General features: G+C 35.8%; 1 protein-coding gene across 1 annotated transcript in view; it reads left to right on the top strand.

The window, feature by feature from the left end:
- The window catches only part of LOC119249825 (lipoxygenase homology domain-containing protein 1-like), a 133,703-nt gene that overhangs the window by 78,801 nt on the left and 29,763 nt on the right, over positions 1–25,139 (top strand). Inside the window, exon 8 of the mRNA XM_054691912.1 lies at positions 23,310–23,529. Within this exon, the coding sequence (XP_054547887.1) occupies positions 23,310–23,529 (220 nt within the window). The remainder of the gene's footprint in view (positions 1–23,309; positions 23,530–25,139) is intronic.

The following is a 25,139-nucleotide window of genomic DNA, read 5'->3' as shown; positions in this document are numbered from 1 at the left end:
ATTGTTCCTTACTAAAGCCCTTAGCAGGTGTGTTGGGGAGGAGTTTAATTAAAATTGAATAAAAATATTCTATAAAAATAATATTTGTGGAGTCAGTTTAGCAAACTAATCATCAGTTACAGAGCAGGCACATCCAAGTTATACCAACATCCAGAAAAAGAAAATTATAAATGTGACCAATACCATGAGAAATATGAACATGTGCCAGGTTTATGTCCTTATGAAATACACATGCTTTCTGCCAGAGATATTGGCTACAATGGTATGATTGTTACACATATCAATAGTCAAACAGCACACGTATATCTATCAGTAATCAATGTTAGAAACACCTGTAAGGTTATTTAATTTGAAGAGTTCACTTTCATTCTGTTTTCCTTTGCCTCATAAGTTAGGTTAATTTCAGGGCCTCGCTGGTGGTGCAGCGGGTTGAGTGCTAAACTTTGAAGCTCTCAACAGCCCCTGCAGTGCAGGTTTGATTCCTGGCCGGCCAGGGAGATACCCACATGGCATGGCTGACCTCTTCTGCCTCGCCTACTGCTCCCCTCAGCAGTGTCTTCTGTCTGTCTGCATGTTTTGCTCCCCGCTCTGTCTCTGGTGGATTCTCTCACCCTCACATGCCTCTGGCCTATACCCCAGTTCTTGTATAAATAAATCTTAAAAAAAGAAGTACATGTTAATTTCAGCATAAGAATTGATTCTCACATGGCTTTATATACTTATCTCCCTCTTTTTTTATACATGTCTGTCTATCTATCTATCTATCTATCTATCTATATCATCATTATCTATCTACCTAATATATTGAAAGAGAAAGTAAATGATTTTCAATGATCCTCAAAGACTCAAACTAGTTATTTCAGTTTCTTAGATGCTAGTGGTTAACTTGCTAATCCATAGATTTTATTGGTATCAACACTTCTGTGCCACAAGTCAAAATTTAGTTTTACCTCTCATTTTCTGTGATTATCTTATTGTGATTATTGGTAAAGAAATGCTAAGGGGAAACCCAGCCCAACTTTTACAGATTTCAGGCCAGCAAAATGATTGACATTTCACCCAGGAAAGTGAAACTTAGGTACTGAATTCTAATTGCATCTAAATTTTCATTATCAGTTTCCTAAATCTACTAGCAATACAAAACTACACCAATATCTACATGGTATCTATGTGGTATTTTTTTTTACTTTTCTGTCACTGGCCTCACAGTTAGTTGACAGTAACCTAACACACTAAAAAAATGAATTCCAGACCTCAAGTTTGTGACACTGTTGGGGGGTTGAGTTTTTTGAACATTCTGCCTAGGTATTCTTGGAATCATTCTAGTCAGTGCTTTGTTGGATATTTTATTCTGTAGACTTCTGCATTTTGCTCTCCAGAAATTCAGTCTTTGCACAAGACAGAATGGCCTCTTTTACACTCATACGCATTCAGTTTATTTTTGTATCACTGTGCTTTGCTGTTTAAGCATGCCATAGTATAGTGCTAGCATTTACCAAAAAAAAAAAAAAAAAAAAGATGCTCAACATTATTTGCCCCAAATGCAAATAAAAATACAGTGTCACAGTGAAACTAGTCCATGCTTGAGAACACAATAGTTGACTATATGTGGTCAGCCACTTAAACTTAGAGCAAAATGGAAGAAATCCCCACACAGTAGATATAAAGGATATTTTATTTTATTTATTTTTATAAAAGCATTGTTGTTATTTTATTTTGTTTCTTTTGCTGTTGGAGATGAAACAACAAAGATATCACTGAGCCTGTGTGATGGAATGTTTTTCCTATGTTTTCTTGTATTTTGTGGTTTTAATTCTTGCATACAAGCCTTTTTTTCTAATTGAGTAAATTTTTGGGTATGGTATGAGAGAGTGATCTAGATTCATTGTTTTGCATGTGACTGTCCAGTTTTCCCAGCACCATTTATTAAAGAGACTTTCCATTCTCCAACATATATTCTTGTTTCCTTTGCCATATATTAACTGTCCATGTAAATGTGACTTTGTTTCTGGGCTCTCAGTTCTATTCCATTGGTCTATCTATTTTTATTCCAATACCATACTGTTTTGATAACTGAAACCTCATAGTACAGTTTGAAGTCTGGGAGTATAAATACAGCAATTCCTCTTTTTAATCAAGATTGTGTTGCTATTCAGGGTCCTTTGTGGTTCCCAATGAATTTCAGTAATCTTTGTTTGATTTATTTCAAGAATGCCATTTAAAATTTGATAGAGATTTCACTGAAATTGTATATTACTTTGGGTAACATGGCCATTTTGACAGTGTTAATTCTTCCTATGCATGAGCAGGAATTATCTTTCCATTTCTTTGAGACTTCTGTTTCTTTTAGCAATGTCTTCTAGTTCTCATTGAATAGATTTTTGATCTCCCTTGTTAGGTTCATCTTAAATATTTAATATTTTTTGATGCTACTATAAATGGAATTGTTTTCTTTCTCTTTTTTCATCATTTACATAGAGGAATATTGCCACTTTTGAATATTGCCACTTTTCTACACTGATTTATTGTTTCTAATAGTTCTTTTAGTGGGGTGTAGTTTCCTATGTATATTATTATGTCATCTATCCAAAAATAGTGATAATTTTACTCCTCCTTTCTAAATAAGGATTAATTTATATCCTTCTCTACCTAATTGTTCTAGCAAGGACTTACAATACTATGTTGAACAGTAGTGGTGATAGTAGACATCCTTTCTGTGTACCAAATCTTAGGAGAAAAACTAGTAGTTTCTAAGCATTGAGTATAATGCTAGCTAAGGGTTTGGAAGATATGGCCTCTAGTATGTTGAGGTGTGTTCTTTTTATCCCCGTTTTACTGAGAGTTATAATCATAAATGGATACTGAATCTTGCAAATTGTTGAGAATTTTTTCATCTGCGTTCATCAGGGAAATTGGTTTATTAATTTATTCTTCCTTCTTATTGTTTGTTTGTTTGTGTGTATGTGTGTGTGTATGTATGTGTGATGTCCTTGTCAGACTTTAGTCTCAGAGTAATGTTAGAATCATAAAATGTGTTTGGGAGCATTCCCTCTTCCCCAATTTTCTGAGGTGTGATAGAGCTCACTAGTGAAAACTGAATGTTTGTTTTTGTAAGACTTTTGATTACCATTTCAATTTCCTAGCTTGTAATTGGTCTGTTCAAGCTTTCGATTTCTTCCTGATTCAATCTTAGACAGTTGTTTCTAAGAATTTGTCTGTTACTTTTGAGTTTTCTAATTTTTTTGAATATATACATTAAAAGTGGTCTCATAGGGTTCTCTATATGTATGAGGCATATTTATAATTCTCTTTTCATTTCTAATTTATCTTTTGAACTGTCTTTTTGGCTTTTAGTCCATTTAGTTCTACTCTAATTTTTATTAATTGCTTCCTTTTAATGAATTTTAGTTTCATTTGTTCTTTTTCTTCCTAGTGTCATAATGTATAAATTATTTATTTGAGTTTTTTCTTATTTCTCAAAATAGGTCTGTGTTACCTATATATTTCCCAGAAGTTCTGGAAGGTTGTGCCTTCATTTTCATTTATCTCTAGGTATTTTAAATTTCATTTTTGATTTCCTCATTAACCCAATTATCATTTAGTAGTGTGTTGTCCATCTCCCCACAGAAGTTCTTCCTGTTTTCTTTCTCTGGTTGACTTTTAAATCCATGGCAATCAGATACTTGTTATGATTTAAATGTTCATGAATTTGTTGATGTTTGTTCTGTGACTTTCCATTTGGTCCTGGAAAATGTTCCATGGATACCTGAAAAGAATATTTACTCAGCTTTTATGGAGTGTAGTGCTCTATAAATGTCTAATAGGCCAATCTGATCTAATTATTTATTTAAGGCTGTTGTTTCATTGTTGATTTTCTGTCTAGGTGATCTGCCCATTGATGTAAGCATTGAAGTCCCCTACGACTATCGTGTGGGCCAATATCTGTTTTTAGATGTCTTCATAGTTGTATTATATATTTTGTTACTTCTTTGTTTGGTGCACATATATTGATGAATGTTATGTTTTCCTGATTTATTGACCCCTTAATCATTATATTATGCCTATCCCTGTCTCCTGTTACCTGTTTTTGAATGTGAAACATCTTTAGTGGAATTATTATCCATAGAGAGGAATAGGAAGGATATTAGTTTCCTAATAAAACCTATAAAATTACTTTTTCCTGCATGGGAAAATGCCTAATCGAACAGGCCTGGCCCAAAATGGAGATGCTGAGGCCTAAAAACTTGCCAAAAATCTAAGGTATTTTCTCATGGGGAACCAGAAAAAAGGAATTAAGCATGTTTTAGAGAACTAGGTCAGAAGGATAAATGCAAAAAGCAAAATAAAAGTACAAAGCAAGATATCAGCTAACATTATCTCTGCCAAGGACAGCCTCCATACTTGTCTCTCACTAACATTTCTTTTCTAGGTATTGCTTCCATTTCTTATTCCAAGGTATCACTCAACATGTCCCTCTTCTATGTGTCTCATCCAAGTCTCTTTCCCAGTAGTATCTGTATATAGGTCAGGGTACATAAGCAAGAAAGGGGTCCTGTCTGCCTTCCATGTTATAAATCAGACATGGCTGCCCAGCTCCTCCCCTACTTCTCAGTAACTCCCCCACTCAGGAGTTCTGATTCATGGCATACAGGGATTTGTAGTCCAAGTTGACTGCATGTAAGTGGGAGCTAGGAAAATGGCACCTCCCCTTTATGATAGTGTATCTGTGATAAATCGCCCATTTTCACTTTTGTCACCATTTCTATGGTGATGAAGGTCTGCAAGACAGTTTCAGGAGACAGTCATTTTTACAGTTCCAGTGCTTTCAAAGGAAATAACAATCAATAATGAGGCATTATCCATGGATGGTGAACATAGCAAAGCCCTCCATTTCTAGAAGATATTTGAGCAGTTCAAGTCAAAAGAAAAAAAAAATTACTAGAGATGTACTAGATACTAGTATTCTACATAATAGAGTGTAAGAGAGAGAGAAAAAAAACACCTCAGAGGAAGACAAGCAAATCTTAAAAATGGTTCTACCATTAAAATAATTTTCTCTCTACCTTTATCAAAATTCTATCCAATAGCATATAAAGGAGAGAAAGAAACAGAAAAGTTAGCTCTTTTAGCATAAGATGCAATTTAACATTGCTGCAGATCCTGGTCAGGTAAAAGAAGGAAAACATTTTCCTTGATAAAAAACAAAGCAAACAAACAAAAAAGTATCATTTCAAATAAAAATTTATCCAAAATTGCATTCACTTCCAATAGCCCATTCAGTACTGTGTAGAGAAGTCTCACTCTCGAGTTCCATCACCTAGCACAAGCCAGGGTCTTTGTCCTATTAATTTCTTCAGGAACAATTTCTGCAAATGTCAAAAGTTTGAAATAACCAAAATTAAAATCTGATAATAACAAAATATTCAAGGAAATTTGTTCAACATTCTAACTTAGGTTGCAGAACAACACAACCATGAAAATTGACAGGCAATTTATATATTAGTCACTTTAAATTTCATATAAATTTTAGAACACCAAAATATTTATGTATATGGCATGGTTAAACATTTTGCCCAGAAGACAATGCCTCCCCTCAAGTTCCAAGTAAGCAGATAAATGCCAAACAGATTGAATTGATTTAATGTATTTCCCATGAGGAAAGGAAGAACATTTGTGGAGTGTCTCAAGAGCTCTACACAGGTTCCATAAAATTTCCTCTGATCAATGAAATAAATGACTACCTATTTTTCCTAATTCAGTTTTCTGGGAAGTTTTTTCATAAATATGAAAAATGCATTTAATTAGAATCAAGGCTCTAGCTAAATTTACCAGTGCAATTCTGACAATCAAATCTGAACCTTTAATTCTGTCCCATAACTGGAAATTTTAACTTAATACAAACTCCAATTTTACCTGGCATTAAAAGACCTCATGTACCCAATAACCCAAATAGAAGAGGAAAAGAATTATATTCAGTATCACTTTATAGGCAGGCATATGTGTTTCAAATCAACCTGTTAAATTCCGATTAGTTTCTATTAACCTAAATTATCACAGATGCTTCCTGGCTGCACTTGTACCAGTTTCTGTTGTATTTCTGAGCTCAAATTTCTGTAGATATCATCTATACTAATTTTTATCTTTAAAGCCCAAAATAATTAGACACAAATCGGGAGACATACAGGCTTACAACATATAGACACAGATAATTCCCTTAGTTTTCATTTGAACACTGTGCATAAAATAAAATCTTACACAGCTATAGCTTTACTCATAGTGACAAAGACACAGAGGTATGTCTTTCCTTCTTTAAAAAACAAACTCTTTGCCCTGACTAGTAGAAAGACAGTTTACTCACACTGAGGTGGCCAGGTTGGTTGTTCCTTTAACCATACAGGTATCTGAAAAAATCAGTCTGCAAAAAGATAATTGGTAAAAATTAAAACATGGGCCCAGTAATAAACAAAGTTCTTCTTATGGAGTCAAAATCAAATTCCTAAAGCTGAGGAGCAAGGTCACATGTTCTAGATGTACAACTACTTACCTTAGACTTTGAATAAAGAAAGAAAAAGTTTCAGTTACAGCAATTACCAAGGAGGGCTCAAGGCTACTTATCATCTCAGGGTCTCCAGTTTCATCTGGCTTGGAGTATCCTGCAAGACAATCCAGAAGAGCGAAAATCAAAATCAGTGTACTAATCAAGTCCTCCAAACTTGGGAGGGATATAATAGAAGTATCAAAACCTGGTACCTCATGCAAAAGCATGTCACAATTGGCTGTCTATGAACTTGGAGATTCTGCATTGTATTTTTGGATCCTCCAGAGAACTTTAATCACATCAAATAGAGTGCTTCCCAAAATAGATTTTCCTTAGAAGAAGCAGAGGAATCTTGTCATTCACTAGTAATCAAACCCAAATCTAAGAATTCAAACTGCAAAATACCCCAAACAAATGGTATAGACAAAAATTCCCAGTAGTGAATCCACTCAAATTTAATCCAGATTAAAGTGCTCTAATTTTCTAATCCAGATCTTGCAAAGCCAAAGACACTCCAAAAATTCATTAGGGCTATAATCACAAATAACCAGTTCTCTCTCAATCATGAGGCTTCATCTTTCTTATTTGCTTCCAGTCTCAAAGCATTAATTTTCTACTTCAAACACTGGACCAGTGTTGACTTCAGCCAGATTTATAAAATCACCTTGAGGCTAACAAAGATCATAAATAAAAGCCTGAAGTCACAGAACTTCCTGCATACCTAAGACTGAAAAAAAAATGAAAAGTTCAGTTAGAGCAATTACCAAAGGATGCTCAGTCATTTTCATCTCAGAGTTTCCCATGTTCCTCTGACTTGGGGTTTCCTGGAACAGAACCTATGTATCTCTACTAAGAGTCTCCATATGTCTCTCTTTCATGTCTCTTCTCCAAGTCCCCTTCCCAGCAGTGCTCCTGTTATTTTTTTTAACTGGAAGTTTATTTATTTGTTTGTTTGTTTATTTATTTATTTTTAAAATGATTTTTATTTATTTATACAAGAACCGGGGTCTAGGCCAGATGTGTGGGAGGGTGAGAGGATTCACCAGAGACAGAGCGGGGAACAGAACAGGCAGACCGTTTGAAATACACTGCTGAGGGGTGCAGCAGGCGAGACAGGAGAGGTCTGCTCGCCATGTGGGTAGCTCCAAGGCCGGCGGGGATCGAACTGGCGGTGCAGAGGTTGCGGACAGCTTCACAGTGCTACGCTCAACCTCCTACACCACCAGGGAGGCCCCAGAAGCTTATTTTATATAAGTATGGCTGTCCCTGCCGTGTGTGTGTGTGTGTGTGTGTGTGTGTATTGTGGAGGAAGCATCCCATTTATAAACAGCCCACTTTGTAGGGTTGTTTTCCATCTACTTACTTTGAACCTGTGTTTATCTATGAGGCTCAGATAGGTCTCCTGGAGACAACAGAAAGTCGGGTTTTGTTTTCAGATCCAGCTACCACTCTGTGCATAAAGGACATTTTTATTTAATTACTTTTAACATTGTTCAGTCACTTGCTCTTACAAATGAAATATGCTTTAATTCCTTGGAAAATACTGTAAAATATCTGAAAGTTGAATCTCATAGGAATAGTCACACACACATATTTATGCACAGAACATTTATCACATTTATTTGAGAAGCACTGACTGTGTCTACTAAAGAGGTGATTATGGAGTAAGTCAAGGAGTGGGAAGAAAAAATAGGGAACTATTTGACTTATGAATGTAACATACTGGTGATGTTTGCTATTTCTCTTTTGTCTTGTTTTCCTGTCGAGACCAGTTTCATTTCTTGGGATAGAAATTATCCAAATGTTTTAGTACACTGGCAGTTGGAAGAGACAAGCACTCTGAAATTCAGTCATCTGGGCTAAAATCCCTGTTCTGAAACTTTGTCTATAGGACTTTGGGCAAATGACCACCTTTTTGAAATTCTCTTTCTTCTTTCGCAAAATGGAGAGTGTTATGTGTATTTCACAGGGTTGCTGTAATAATTTAAACTAGCTTGTAAAGAGTTTGGCAGGGAATTTCCTTCCTCAACAAACAACAGCCTTTCTTGTTATCACTGTCATTAAAGTGGATAAACATCAGGAATCAGTCTGGTTTGAGTTATATAACTGGGTTAGTTTTAAGTAAAAATTCTAAAGTTGTTTGTACTGTAATTCTGAAAATGAATACACTTATAAAAGTCTCCACGTGGCTCATTCTTTGTAACTAAGAAGAAAGAGGTCCTAGAATAGTTGAACAGTCAAAATAACTCAAACATTAAAAAAAAAAAAACAAACCAACACCGGCACAAAACTCAAAATACTTTAAAGAAATCACACTGTCTTATAGAAAGTTTTCAAATAATAGTACCATCTAGTGTGTGGATGGTAGTTTCTCCATCTATTGGGTGCATGATGGATGGTCATAGAATATGTAAAACATGAAGTATTTTCTCAGCATACACCACGTGAATCCTGTAACAAATAGATTGCTGAGTGTTGCCAGTAGGCATGGACAGGAAATTTTGTTTCCCATTTTGTACCATGAAGGACCCTGGTTATTTTGTTTTCTAAGATTTCTCTCAGGTATGATGGATACTACACACTTTTGTTGGAAGAAGTTTTACTTTGTTAAGCTGATATTTGATGCTGCTCAAATTCCTTCAGCTATTTTATTCCTCTATTTGGGTTTGCTTTGACCACAAATTGATAGTGCCCTTGGACCCATTAAAAATAGTGGAGGGCCTCCTCGAAGGCGCAGTGGTTGAGAGCTGGGTTGCGAAGCTGCCCGCATCCTCTGCAGCACCGGTTCGATTCCTGGCCGCCGGGCGAGGGTCCCACATGGCACACAGACCTCTCCTGCCGCCCACTGCTCCCCTCAGCAGTGTATTTCGTCCGTCTGCCTGTTCTGCTCCCTGCTCTGGTTCTGGTGAATTCTCTCACCCTCCCACGCTTCTGATTGTACCCAGTGCTTGTATAAATAAATAAATAAATAAAAATCTAAAAAAAAAATAGTGGAAATTCTGCCTAAAAAAAGTTTTTCAGAAATAAGAAATGATTTATCATTTTTTTTTATAATGACACACACAACTCATGGTAACTGAGTTTTGTAAATCAGGTGGTTTATGGAAGAACTACTTTCAAAATATTTTATGAAATGTTATTTTGAATGACTCTGAGACTTAGAAAAGCTTTTTGTCTAGTTCCTGAGTTAAAATGTACCCTTAAAACTCTGTTCTTTGTAGGTGATTAACATGTATATTATCTAGATTGTGATGATGGATTCACAGGTGGATGAACATGTCCAGATTCATAAAATGTGTACTTAAGTGTGTGATTTTTTATATATCAATTATAATTCAATAAAGCTGTGAATATAAATTAGAAACTTTTTGTACTTTTATTAAGTGAGAAAATATTTGCATCATCTCAGGGAGTTTACTTTTAATATTCTAAGCTCTGACTTTGCCTAATATTGCTTTACTATACTCCAGAAAATGTAGTTTGATAACAATATTCCTATCATAAGATGTAAATATTGAGGTGTTGTTACAAAAGATGTCTGGGATTTCCTTCAGTCTGGGATAGTTCATTTGTAGACCTCTCAATGATGCACAGATGGATTAGACAGCATTGCAAGCGGGTTCTAGCCCTGTAATTCTTGAAGCATTTTTGCAACAATAAAAATGTGTGTGTGTGTGTGTGTGTGTGTGTGTGTGTGTGAAGGAGAGAGAATGCAGAATACCAATTCTGTTATTTTTTACTTAAAAATAAGTGGTTTGTCTGGAAGTTCTAATTACTAATGTTTATATTTTTCAGAAAGATAGTTCATATTTGACTCAATTGTAGCTAATTATAATGAGGATTAACTTACTTATGTCCAGAGATGAACATTTTGCCTTTAATTCTGGAAATTTTGACTAAAATTCTGGAAATTTTAATACAGCATGAATATGAATTTGTTGCACGTTGATATGTCCACATTTGGCCATAACATTATCTGAGTGTTATAGATTTCTTGTCTACCAGTTTTGCTGCTTAGTCTTAGCTCTTATCTTTCAGAGGTATAAATGTGAAATCTTGGGCGGGCGGAAGAGGGGGGGATTTGGCTTACCAGGAAATGCAGAACCTTAAAAATAAAGCTTTAGCTTTTCAAATGTAAATAAGCCCATGAGTAAAAGGAGAAAAGTATTTAATAAAATCGCTGTGATCACATAGGGAATTCTTCGATGAACTAAAATTTTAAATGCTGTGTTTGAAAATGCATAAAGGGAAAAAAAATTAAGAACACATAAAAAGGAATAGCAAAGGCTTTCAAAAAAGGTTTCCATGAAGCTAAAGCCTTGTGTAACATATCAAAAGTGCTAGTGACTATTAAAAGCGAAGAAGGATGCAGGGATGCAGAGACAAATTCTCAGTAGAGCGTGTTGTCAAAAGTCTGGACAAAGGCACACCTTCTGAACTCTGACTGAACCTCAATGAAAATAACCTCTGACCTGGAAATAGACAGATAAATAAGGAAGAATTTCAGCCTTAGAATTTGAAGTTGTAGAAAGATAACATCCATTGCATAACTGTACCTTCACATATATTTGGGATCTTCCTCCTTCCTCTCATTTCCACTTCCAACACCCTAATCACTTTCATCAAGTTCTCTTGCCTAGATTAACAAACAAGTTTATAAAAAGTCCCTTTGCTTTCCTTTATCATCTTATTATCATCTTATTATTTATCATCTTATTATTCACCTTTTGCAGAGCAAAAGGTTTATAAAAACATAAACCAGATCATATTATCTCCTGCTTACTATCCCATCCCTAATGGAAGGTGACTGATTACTGCTTTATCCTTCACCTGTTCTGCATTTCTCCTGGGCCAAAACAGCCAAGGGAATTCTGCTCCAATCTCATGTGTTCCAAACTCATACCCACTTTATGTCCCTGTTAGCAATGCTTCCCCCCTCGGCAATGTCCACTCGCAGCATATGGTTATTACTCAGAACTCAGCCTGAACATCTTCTCAGAGAAGTTTTCCCTGGACATCCTATCTATTCAGTCTCTATAGAGTACTGACCACATCAATGCCCATTCAGTCTCTGTAGAGTACTGACCACATCAGTGCTTTTTTTCTTTTTTGTATAACAGCCTATATAATATTCTCTTTATAATGTTTTTGGATGACTGACTGAATAAATGATTAAGAGCTAGAGGAATTCAAAGCCAAGGAGATCAAGGTATTTAGGGCTGGTGTCTTGGGTTGTTTTTTTGAAAGAGATGGGATCAGGCTGGAGCTTTGCCTAGAGCATGGAAAGGTGGAGGTGAGAGCTGAGCATACCTAGAGCTGGGAGATAGGTAAGAAGGAAAATCTTGATGAGCAAAGTTATAGTCCTTGGGAGTTGGTGATGAATGCACCAAGCTAGAAAAGAAATTGCATAGCAGGGAATCCTTGGGAAACGAGACTAAAACAGAATGGGGCCAAAACAACAGCAGGGACATTGAAAACTATATAGGAAAGGTTGGTGACTCTGAAAGTAGATATGTTGTTTGTGAGTATGGAAGATAAAAATACAGAAAGAATATTTAATACAGAAAGAATTGCCACAATTTTCTAAACAATTTCCTCATGCATATAGAGTTAAATGTCTCTAGAATACCTTATTATTCAATCCATTCATTCTATTGATGCTTACATAAATATAAAGAAAAACATTTTCCTCAAAAAGAATAGGTGCTCTTGGACTAATACCACAGGTTTGGACTGTAGTATTGCAAAATTCCACTTGCAGAGAAGTTGTCATTAATATATGGTGTATTGCATTTTATTCTCACGAAAAGCTATCAAAGTCTTTTCATAATTGGTAAATATGAAGTCTTGTAGAATTTGTATATTCTATCATAAATTTGAGCAACCTAAATGCTCACAATCTAAGTTTTTCCATAAAATAAAAAAGGCAAAAGCATACAGCAAAAAGGCTAAATCAACTTTAGCATTGAAAAGATACAGTATGTTAACAACAATTGCCTAAGACATTAAGTCATCTCGAAATGCACTGGTTAGTAATGAATTTGATTGACAATTTTGACCTATATGTGAACAGAAGCCTGCATTCTTAATTTGTATGCGTCCTGTGCAGCCTTGGACTTTAGCTTAATTTACTCAACTGTGAAATGGATTCAATAAACAATGTCTTTGCAAAAAATGCAAACTGTAGCTAAAATAAGTCTTATGCTAATGGTGGCTTGTCCAGACAGGAGATTTCCTGTCCTCTCAGTTCTATCAACCCTAAGACATGCTATTTATAAAAATGCATCATATTTATTTAGGTCAAGGCTTTTTGTTCACAATAGCAACTGTCTCACAACAAGCAGAGGAAAGATTCACTAATAGTGAAGAATCTCAGCCTAGAAAACTAACAATAAGCCTCTTGATGCAAAATGTCTAAGTGAAACTGAGTCAGAAGGAAGGCTCAGCCTTACTTATAGAAAAGTATTAAGTAAGATGTGTGGTAGTGCCCCTGAGTGGGCTCTCAAGTCTCACAGTAAACCTGCTAGAAAAAGCCATGGAGACATGGCATGAATGATCTCAGAGAAAGAACGAAAAAGGGAGAAAGATAGAGGTAAGAGGTAGGGGTAAAGAATTAGAAACAGAAAGTAAAACAAGGAAGTTTGGAAAATGAAACAATAAAATATATACTGGTAACCATAAAATATGATGGAAGCAATGTTCAGCTATAGAAACACTATCTTTGCTAAATGAAAGTGGTCATGGAATTCTAAACATAGCCTGTGGGAAAAAATCTATATCCAGACAGTTTTTTGGAATGCTTTGAATAGTTCCACTGGTTTTTCTGGCCAAAAACCAAAAAAATAAAATAAATAATAAATCAATCAATGCTACCAAACTTCACAAATAATTTGCACAAACTGTTTACAGTGATTTCAATATGCTGATTTTGTATAAAAATTTTCTTATGGGTTTGATTCCATATTCTATAGCTGTGTAATGGAGGCTCTGATTTCAGTAGAAAGAGGTACAAATACCTTTCTTGTATGTTGGTTGTCAACATAGATGACTCTAGCAGTTGATGAAATCTCATTTGCTATGAAAAGTAGGGAGAGCAACTTATTGCGTGGAAAAATTGGTATAAACACACAACCTTAAAAAGATCCATATGTTCTCATTTGTCACCACTAATTGTCCCAAGCAGCACTCCCACGAGGCAGTGACTCTCACAGGTCAGCTTATATACCTATATTTTACTATAATAGTGCCAACCACTTAACAGAACCAGGATACCTGGATGGGGAATTGATTTCATGTCTTCAAGCAGGAAAAAAACAGAATTAGTCTGGAATATTCCTTTTTGTCTATAAGCAATGACAGTTTCACAAATGTCAAGGGCAGTGCTGAAGGATAGAAGAGCATATTTAAAGGGCCGTGTACTGCCCAAGCTGGAAGAACCACCTTCATAACTGTGATCATAATTATAAGAGTTAATTGAAACAAGTGGAGACTGAAAAGTCATGAATTAGTAATTCTATTCAAGAGAGAAAAGTGAATGTACAATGTACAAAATGTAGCTGTAATACAAATAAAGATATATATATATAATAATGTATGTTTAATTATTTATTGATTTTAATAAATTAAGGAGGGTTAATACATGGGATTCCTGGGAGCCCTGTACCATTAGAAATTTTATTAAATTCATTTCTGTAAAAGATGTAAAAAACCTGCAAAACATAACAAAGAATCATATTAGCATATTAGCATATTAGCATATCAGCATATGAGATTGCAGTATTCTTTGTTTAAAGATTTATTTATTTATTTATACAAGAAATGGGGTACAGGCCAGATTCACGGGAGGGTGAAAGGATTCACCAGAGACAGAGCGGGGAACAGAACAGGCAAACTGATGAAATACACTGCTGAGGGGAGCAACGAGCGCGACAGGAGAGGTCTGCCGTGCCATGTGGGACCCTCGCTGGCCAGCTGGGATCAAACCTGCTCTGCAGAGGCTGCAGACAGCTTCACAGCGTGGCACTCAACCACCTGCACCACCAGGGAAGGCCCTGCAGTATTCTTATGTTTCAGTGTGTCCATCATGATATTGGATAAATTTGGTGTCATCCAGCATGATGTATCTTCTATTATCTGGAATACAAAAGAAAGAAATTAGAAAAAATAAATCATTAGCAATTTAATTTAAACGATGAGCAAATTTCACTTTTCCATATTTGGCTAGTTGTTTATATCTTCCATACAGGAAAATGTATGAAAATTCAAACAATCCACTAATTTCATAGCTATCTTGACTGTATGAATATTTTGCTTGTTTTAATTATGTATCTGTTTATAAGTATAAAAATGTTATTTATTTCTATCTGTGTGGGAAGAAAGTAAAATACAGAGAATTATGAGCAATTAAAATAGACCAGGGAAAGGTAGTTGTTGCATCAAGCTAAGGAGGACTACCAGGGCCCGTGGACATCCAGAATAGCCACGTGAGGTGGTAGTGGGGATTGTGTGCCTCACAATAGTGAATTAGTCAAATACCCAGAAGAGAGCAAACTAATGCAGGCAAAGGAGATTATCTCCTAGGAGATGAGACCTCCGGATGGCTTCGTTAATATAACAAAAAGCTGCAAAAATAACCAAAAACCATGTTTTTCTGAACTTTTTACTTAAAAACTACAGATTCATAAGGAAGTTGTAAAGAAAGTACAGAAAGAGCCCATGTATCCTTCACCCAGGACCCTCCAATGGTTTCATCTTCATTGTTAATATCACAAAAGGTATTGACATTGGTACAATGTATATTGTTACAGATCATAGACTGTAACTTTTTATTAGACTTATAGGTTCGTTGTAACTCTATTACAATCAAAATACAGAACGGTTTCATCCCCTCAAAATATCTCCCTTTACTGTCACAGTTCTATCCAACAGTTACCACCATCCCTGGGAAAAACTATTCCTTTTTCTTTTTTAAAGATATAATGAACATTTAATGCTATATTAACTTCAAATGCACAACACAGTCATTTGGTATTTATATATTTAAAAAGTCAGCACAATAACTCTAGATAACATCTGTTACCTTACATAGTTAAAAGTTTTTCTTGTGATGAGAATATTCAAGATAAACTCTTTTAGCACCTTTCTAAAAAACAATACAGTATTAACTGTAGTACCACACTGAATATTCTTATGTTTGATTTAGTGGAAACAAACTCTAGTTTTTTGCTTGTCTGGAAAACTTCAGCTCTCCTATTCTGAAGGAAATTTTTCCTAGTTGTATATATTCTTGGTTTGACTGCCCCACAGCAGCATTTTGAATGCATTCTGCCACTCCCTTTTGGTCTATAAAGATTCTGCTGAAAAATCAGTTGATCATCTAATGGGTTACCCTTTATATGCAACAACTTCTCTTTTTCCTCTGCTGCTTTTCAGATTTTCTCTTTGTCTTTAACTTTAGATATTTAATTATATATAAAAAAAATTTTAACCCTCCCACTTCTTGACTCCTATAATGGGAAGAATGGTCCACTTGATGTTGTCCCATAAGCTCCTGAAGATATACCCACCTTTTTGTTTTTGTTTTTGTTTTATTTTCTTCTTCTTCTTCTTTTTTTTTTTTTGCTCTTCTGCTTTGGTGAGTTATCCTACCTGGTTTTTGTTTGTGAGTTCACTGATCCTTTTTTCTGCTTCATCTCATTGGCTGTTAAACACTCTAGGGCCTCCCTGGTGGTGCTGGGTGTTGGGATGCAGCCTATGAGGCTGTCTGCAGTCACTGTAGCACAAGTTTGATCCCCGGCCAGGGAGCTACCCACACGGTGCAACAGACCCTTCCTGACTCGCACTGCTCCCCTCAGCAGTGTATTGCAGTTAATCTTCCTGTTCTATTCCCCACTCTGTCTCTGGTGAGTCCTCTCACCCCAACACCTCTGGCCTGTACCCAGTTCTTGTATGCATAAATGAATAGATCTTTAAAAAAAGTAAAAATTAAACTCTAGTATATTTTTTGTAATTAGAATCTCCTTCAGCTCTGTGATTTCTATTGGTGCTTACTTATATATTTTTTCTCTTTGATAAAGTTCTCACTGTGCTCATCAATACTTCCTCTGAGTTAAGCATCTTTATATCTATTTTTTTGAGTTATCAGGTATATATTTCCATTTAATTAAGGAATTAACTTGTGTTTTATCTTATCCTTTCACTTGGAACATATTCCTGTATTCCTTCATTTTTCTTGATCCAGTGTGTTGGCTTTAATACAGTAAAGTAGCCAACTCTCCTGTTCTTGAAGAGATGGCCTTGTGTGAATGAACCTTATTGTTTAATTCTGCTCTAGTTGTTGCAAACTTTTGTCATTGTCACAGCAACTAATTTCATATTTAATTACTCACAATAGGTGAGGATGTTCCAAGACCTCTCGGTGACGCCCCACCCCCCTTTTTCCAATTCTACATTTTTGGAGCTTTGTCTATCAGATTCGGGTCTTAAAAGTCAAAATGCCTAATCTGGGGGTATTCAATACTTTGTTCCTCATGGATAAGCTTGAGTTCCCTTCTCATCCTGAGTTATTATACTAGAGGTGGGGTTTAATTATAAAATTGTGCCTCAGCTTCTTCTACCCATTTTGATGTCATTTTCCCCTCATTTGTCTAATATTTGTGGTTGCTTTCCTAGTTTTCAGTTTTTATTTCCAGAAGAAATTGTTCCATGTAGCTGTGGATAGGTGTGTTCATGGGAGGAGGTATTCTCAAACTCCTCCTTAGTCACCGTCTTGAACTAGATTCTGGCTGGTACTATGATAGTGTTCAGGTGGGGACGTGGCACTACAGATTAAAAGTGAATAAATTCTATGTAGTTTATACAATCCGTGGCAGGATTCTGCCAAGAGCAGAAGAAATTTCAAATCCAAATCTAATTTCAAAAACTGGAATTTTAGCTACCACACAATTTAATCTTAAGGTACAAGTTGGCCACTATTTTCTATCATATGTCCAATTTTCTGCAATTTTAGAAGAATTACAGGAGGCCACTTATCTGTACTCAACATCACTATTAAGATTTTCTACATGGTAAGATTTTTATAACCACTTTGTTCCAGAAATAATAGGAGAGACCCAACTACTTAGCTCAAATCTGAGTTCTGTTTGTATCCTTCCTGACCAAAGAACATTTTGACTTGAGGGCAGAATTTATTCAGAACAGTTATCACCAATATAACATCTCAATTTATATTACCAAATACAAATATTTTAATGTAATAAGTGTAAGGCCTGTGTAAACCTCTAATGAAGTAACTTTCTGTGACAACATGAATGTTTATGATAATACTAAATAGTAATAAAGAACTGGGGGTGAGGGAGACAAAAATACAAGAAAATGAATACAATTTTTTTTAATTGCAGTACTGCATGGTATATAATTTAAATACCTTAAACTAGAGAGATTTGCTTGATTTATTCAGATGGATCTAGCATAAATTATACATCTTTTTTATAAAAGATTTATTTTATTTTTTATAGGTCAGAGATATAGGTCAGAGGCATGGGAGGGTGAAAGGATTCACCAGAGACAGAACGGGGGCCAGAAGAGGCAGACGGACTGAAAAGATTGCTGAGGGGAGCAGCGGGCAAGACAGGAGAAGTCTGCCATGCCATATCGATAGCTCCCTGGCTGCCTGGGATAGAACCCACGCTGCAGAGCTGCAGAGGTTGTGGACAGCTTCATAGTGCTATGCTCAACCTGCTGTGCCACCAGAGAGGCCCAGTTATATGTCTTTAAGGCAAACATCTTTTTCCCACTGGTAGCAGAGGGAAAGTCAGAGATTGTAAGCATGAGAAGGGTTCTATATGCTATTGTTGATTTGGAGATGAAGGTACCACATATCAAGGAAACAATTCCACAATTCCACAAAGAACAGGATTCTGCCAATAAACTGATTGCTCTGGAAGCAGACTTCTCTTCTGCCTTCCAGACAAGAACCAGCCTATCCCAAACCTTGATTTCAGCTCGTGAGGCCTTGGGCAGTGAACCCAGTTGAGCCATGGAATTGTCAGATAAGAAAAGGGTTTTGTTTTACCTCATTAAGTTTGTGACCATTTATTATGTTAACAGTAGAAAACCAATGCAATATATGTGATACTTTTTTATATGACCCCTGTAAGAATTTACAAAAGAAAAAAATTATTCATTCTGAATAGCACATGACTTTGGAATTTATTTTGCCAGGTAACTAGATGTTCGGTGAGAAGCAAAGGGGTAAAGGGGAGAATTATTTGTTAATAATGTTACTAACACTGTTTCAAAATCAAACTCTTTCCCATATAAGTAATTGTTTCAGGGTACTTGGATAGCCTTAGTTTATTTTTATTTATTTATTTTTTTAGTGTTACTAACTACATTTATTTAAAAAAAATTAATATCAGTTTTTTTACATGGTTGTTCATTTTTGTACAGTATTTGATTTCTCCCTTCAGGTGTAGGCCCTGTAGTTGTCCCACCATCAAAGCTCCCGTGATCCATCACCATAGACTGACTACATTTAATAAAGACTCACATCTGATATTTGGGGCCTCCCAAATGCTGCTCCCGGTGGCGCAGCATTTGAGCGCTGGGTTGCGAAGCTGCCCGCAGCCTCTGCAGCACCGGTTCAATCCCCGGCTGCTCCCTGGCCACTGGAGGAGGGTCCCACATGGCGCACAGACCTCTCCTGCCGCCCGCTGCTCCCCTCAGCAGTGTACTTAGGTCCTTCTGCCTGCTCTGCTCCCTGCTCTGGCTCTGGTGAATTCTCTCACCCTCCCATGCTTCTGACTGTAACCAGTGCTTGTATAAATAAATAAATAAATCTAAAAAAAAAAAAAAAGACTCACATCTGATATTTAAATATAGCTATTATCCAATAAAGTGATACTGGGACAGAGCCCATATCCAGTCACCTCCATCACAAATTTTAGAGCTTATATCACAACGTTTAAGTAATTCTGACTTTATCCAAATGTGCCTCATAAAATTGGTTTATGTTCATTGTTGGTGTTCACATGGCACCAGTTGAGTGCTCAGGTCCCTGGTGAAAAGTTTTGGTTACTGGGGCCAGGAAGAGTCTACTACTGCTGTTTCTTATTTTCTTTACTTTGATTAAGAATGATTTATCAAAAAAAAATGAAAATGTACAATTTAAATAATTAATTAATTGCATGTAAAGAAACACAGTTGTAAAGTAACAATAAAAAGAAAAAGGTAAAAGGTGATATTTCTTGCATATCAGAGTTTATGGTTATAAATGTATTACCTTTCACATAGGCATCGATAGCCTTAGTTTAAATCCAGAAGCATATGCGGTTACTATTTGTAGTTTAATGGGAAAATCCAATCTTTTATGATACAATAAAATTAGATTATCTTGTCTTTACATCTGAACACTGACTGGCATATATCAATAATTACAGTAAAACACTTACTCTGGAAATAATTGAGTTCATAACAAAAAGCTGTAATAAAACTTAGTAGATTTAATGTTTTGGTTTGTCCATACCAAATGAACACATTCTTTGCTATAGGTAACAGACTTTCATGGTTAGAAATGACTAGTTCTTAGAAAAAGAACAATAAAAAACCCCAAAACCAGTATAAGAAAAGAAATAATAAAAAACAAAGCAGAAATAAATGAAATTAAAACAAACAAAAAAAACAACCCAAAAGATCAATGAAACCAAGAGCTTGTTCTTCAAAAAAATAAATAAAATAGACAAACCCCTAGCCAGGCTCACAAAGGAAAAAAGGGAGAAAGCACAAATAAACAGGATCACAAATGGAAGAGGAGAAATCACAATGGACACAGCAGAAATCAAAAGAATAATCAGAAACTACTATGAACAATTACATGGAATCAAGTTCAACAATTTAGAGGAGATAGACAAATTCCTACAAATCTACAGTCACCCAAAGCTAGATAAAGAAGAAATAGAACACCTAAACAGACCAATTACAAGCAGCGAAATTGAAATGGTAATCAAAAACCTTCCCAAAAACAAAAACACAGGACCTGATGGATTTACAAATGAATTCTACCAAACATTCAGAAACGAATTAGTACCAATCCTTCACAAACTCTTCCAAAAAATTGAGAAGGATGGGATAATACCAAACACGTTCTATGAAGCCATCATTACACCAATACCAAAACCGAACAAGGACAACACAAAAAACATTGATGCAAATATCCTCAAAAATTTTAGCTATCAGAATCCAACAATGTATCCATAAGACAATTCACCACAACCAAGTAGGATTCATTCCAGGGAAACAAGGATGGCTCAACATCCGAAAATCAATCAACGTTATCCAACACATCAACAAAAAGAAATATAAAAACCATATGATAATATCAACAGATGCCAAGACAGATTTCGACCAAGTACAACACCCATTCATGACAAAAGCCCTTGAAATTCTTGGGATACAAGGAACATAACTCAACATCATAAAGGCCATATATGACAAGCCAACAGCCAATAACATTCTCAATGGTGAAAAGCTGAAAGCAGTTCCATTAAGATCTGGAAAAAGGCAAGAATGTCCACTCTCACCTCTGCTATTCAATATAATTATGAAAGTCCTAGCCAGAGCAATAAGACAAGAGAAAGACATAAGGAATCCAAATAGGAAAATAAGAAGTCAAACTATCACTATTTGCAGATGATATGATAATACACATAAAGAACCCCAAAAACTCCACAGAAAAACTAATTCAACTCATCAATCAGTTCAGTAAAGTGGCAGGATACAAAATCAACACGCAAAAGTCAGTAGCCTTCCTATACACAAACAATAAATCTTGAGAAGTAGAAATTAAAAAAAAATCCCTTTTATTATCGAAACAAAAAAATCAAATACTTGGGAATAAATCTAACAAAAGAGGTAAAGGACCTATACAAAGAAACTCGAAAACACTGTTAAAAGAAATAGAAGAATACACAAAGAAATGGAAAGACATGCCTTGCTCATGGATTGGAAGAATATACATTATTAAAATGGCCATCCTACCAAAAGCAATATACAGATTCAATGCTATTCCAATCAAAATTTCAATGTCATTCTTCAAAGAAATAGAACAATTATTGGTGAAATTCATACGGAATCACCAAAACCCCCGAATAGCCAAAGCTCTCCTGAAAAAAAAAAGAAGGGAATGGAGGCATCACACTCCCAGACTTCAAACTATACTACAAAGCCATAATCATCAAAACAGCATGGTATTGGAACAAGAACAGACACACAGACCAATGGAATTGAATATAAAATCCAGAAATAAACCCACAGATTTATGGTCAACTAATCTTTGACAAAGGAGCAAAAAATATGCATTGGAGCAAAGAAAGTTTGTTCAATAAGTGGTGCTGGGAAAACTGGGTCGCTACATGCAAAAGAATGAAGCTTGACCACTACCTCACACCATGCACAAAAACCAACTCAAAATGGATTAAAGAACTAGACATAAGACCTGAAACCATAAAATACATAGAAGGAAATATAGGCGAAACACTCCATGATGTGCACATCAAAGACATCTTTACAGACACATTACCCAAAGCAGTGATAGTGAAGGCAAAGATCAACAGCTGGGACTACATCAAATTAAAGAGCTTCTGCACAGCAAAAGAGACAATAACCAAAACAAAGAGAAACCCCACAAACTGGGAGAACATTTTTGCGCACAATACTAATGATAAAGGACTGATTGCAAAAATCTACAAAGAGCTGATGAGACTCAACAAAAACAAAGAAAATAATCCAGTCAAAAAATGGGCAGAAAAAGAAACTTCTCCAAAGAAGAAATGCATATGGCCAACAGGCATATGAAAAAATGTTCAACATCACTTGTCATCAGGGAAATGCAAATCAAAACTACAATGAGATACCATCTTATACCAGTGAGAATGGCACATATTAAAAAAACTAGCAACAACAAATTTTGGCGGGGTTGTGGAGAAAAAGGAACTCTCCTGCACTGCTGGTGGGAGTACAAACTGGTCCAACCACTATGGAGAGCTGTGTGGAGATTTCTTGACCTACTATACATAGAGCTTTCATATGATCCAGCAATTCTACTCCTAGGTATTTACCCAAAGGACACAGAAACATCAATTCCAAAGAGTACCTGCACCCCTATGTTTATAGCAGAACTGTTTACAAATAGCTAAGCTTTGGAAACAACCCAAATGCCCAAAAATAGATGACTGGATCAAGAAGATATGGTGCATATACACCATGGAATATTACTCAGCATTCAAAAAATATAAACACATGCAATTTGCAGAAACATGGATGGAGCTGGAAGGGATCATGCTCAGCAAAATAAGCCAGAAAGAAAAAGAAAAATACCGGATGGTCTCACTCATAGCAGCAATCTAGAAAACTTAAATAAGGGACCAGGCAAAAGAATAACTATAAGAAAGAAAACATCAAAATCAACCAACAATTATGAACCAGAGACACTCTATGGGGGGTGGGAGGGCAGGGAAAGGAGGGATTGGGTTCAAAATAAGGGGGTTGCAATTGTATGGGGTATATAAAAATAAAATTTAAATTAAAAAAATTCTAAAAAAAATAAAATAAAATATTTCAAACAAGTAAAAAAAAAATGACTAGTTCTAAGGAAATTAGTAAGGGACATGTGGGAGTGGGTATAGATAAGTGAGTTTAAAATGAGTGTGAATTTTCAATTTTAAAAATTAAATCACCAATGTAAGAGTTTTTTCCCTTTTCATTTGTGTTGTAGATTAATCTTAAGGATATTGGTGAAATCTATAAAATACGTATTGGACATGACAACAGTGGAAATGATCCCAAGTGGTATCTGGAAGAAATTACACTTGAAAATATAGACACTCATGAGCTGTTTTGTTTAACTGTTGACTCCTGGATACCTGAAAATGAAAATGAAGGCAATATCTGGAAAGAAATGCCCATTGTGAGAATTAACAAAGCACCTTTGCCAGGTACAAAATATGACTTCTTTTGTTATATTAAAAATCAAAATTAATTGATTTAGAATGGAAGTCTGCAAAATTTTTCTGTAAAGGATCAGACATTAATATCTTATGCATGGTGGGCCATATAGTCTCTTGAAAAGATAGAAAGACCCTAAGAAATTTAGAATCCTTGTTTTTACCCTACATATACTAGGACCTATCTTTTAATCACCCAGTTACTAACAGCCTTCAAAGATCATTCTGCTTTTTAAAATAATGTATAGAAGAATTTTGATATCTAAGGTACAAGTTAGAAACAGAAAAAAAATCTTAGTTATTTATCTATAGTATTTTTAATAGTTACATTATTTAAAAGTGAACTTTATTTAAACTATTAGATAATTATTTTGTATTCCTTCCAGTTACCTCCCTGCACAATTTATTATATGCAAAAAAATGTGGAAGGCAGTTGTATGGTTTATTAAAAAAATCACGATGTAATAGAAACTCCATTGTACTTTAAATGAACTATTGATTTTGGGTTCATTTAACTTGAGCAGCAATAAAGGCTCAGCATGTCTCCACTGCATTTTCCTGTTCATCCTTTTCCCAAACTAGCTAATGAAACTTTATCCATTAGCATTTCCCATTTAAAGGAGTAATTTCTTAGCTGAAACACACCAACCATTTCTTATGGCATTTTCTTCTACAGAATAATGTAATGTAATACATGATACCTACAGCTATCCTGGTCCAGTCTTCTCACTTTTCAGTGGTTCTGACAAGTATATCCAGCTGCCCCTTCCCAGGCTGATTATTTGCTCATTTTTGGTGAAAAGCATTATAATAAAAACGGGAAAAAATAATGATACCTAATGTTAAGGAATTAAGTACAGATCAAAACCTATTTGTGAGCAAGGTGTAGTCTGGACCTGCTGAATATCACTTTTGGAAAGTCATTCTTGTTGCTACCAAGAGCTTGATATACTGTAGGGGCGGGAAGACACTGAGCAGGTTTTCTGATCTAGCAGACTGGGTAAGGAGAAGAGTCCTGGAGTCCTCAGTGGCTTTTGCAGGCTTTTGTTGGGATTTACCAGGTACACAGCAGGCAGGGGTGCTGGGGGGCAGGAGGCTGGCAGGCCTCGCAGCCCCCAGCAAGTCTTCACTCCCTCTGGCTCTCTGGTGTTCTCTGGTGGTCTCTGGTTCTTTTTGGTGTCCCCGTGATGCTGCCCTTAAAAGCCCAGACTTAGCCCAGGTGAATCCCATCTATGTATGCCCACACCCTATTCCAGGTGCCCGCCATCAGGCATCCATTCGGGACCACAGGGTTCCGTCATCTATCCTGATGGTGGGAGGGCAGAAAAGCCTGATACTTTTGTAATTTCAAGTCACAACAGAGTCTAATCACTGAATTGTTGCTTCTCTGCTTTTTGGGGCCTTGAAAGAGAAATAAGGAGTTGACCTTGAAAATTTGGGGATTATCAGTCCATCTGTCAGGACATTCTGAAGTTATTTGAGGGGAGAACACAGAGTGATGTACGGGAACCTTTGAATAATTCCAAAAAAAAAAAAACAATGATGCTTGTAGAGTAAGTGATTGTCAGGCTTTTCTGCCCTCCCACCATTAGCCTTAATGA

The sequence above is a fragment of the Talpa occidentalis genome, unplaced genomic scaffold, assembly GCF_014898055.3.
Source record: "Talpa occidentalis isolate TD23 unplaced genomic scaffold, MPIMG_talOcc4v2.1, whole genome shotgun sequence".
Classification (NCBI taxonomy): domain Eukaryota; kingdom Metazoa; phylum Chordata; class Mammalia; order Eulipotyphla; family Talpidae; genus Talpa; species Talpa occidentalis.
This window is presented reverse-complemented; position numbering and strand designations above follow the sequence as displayed.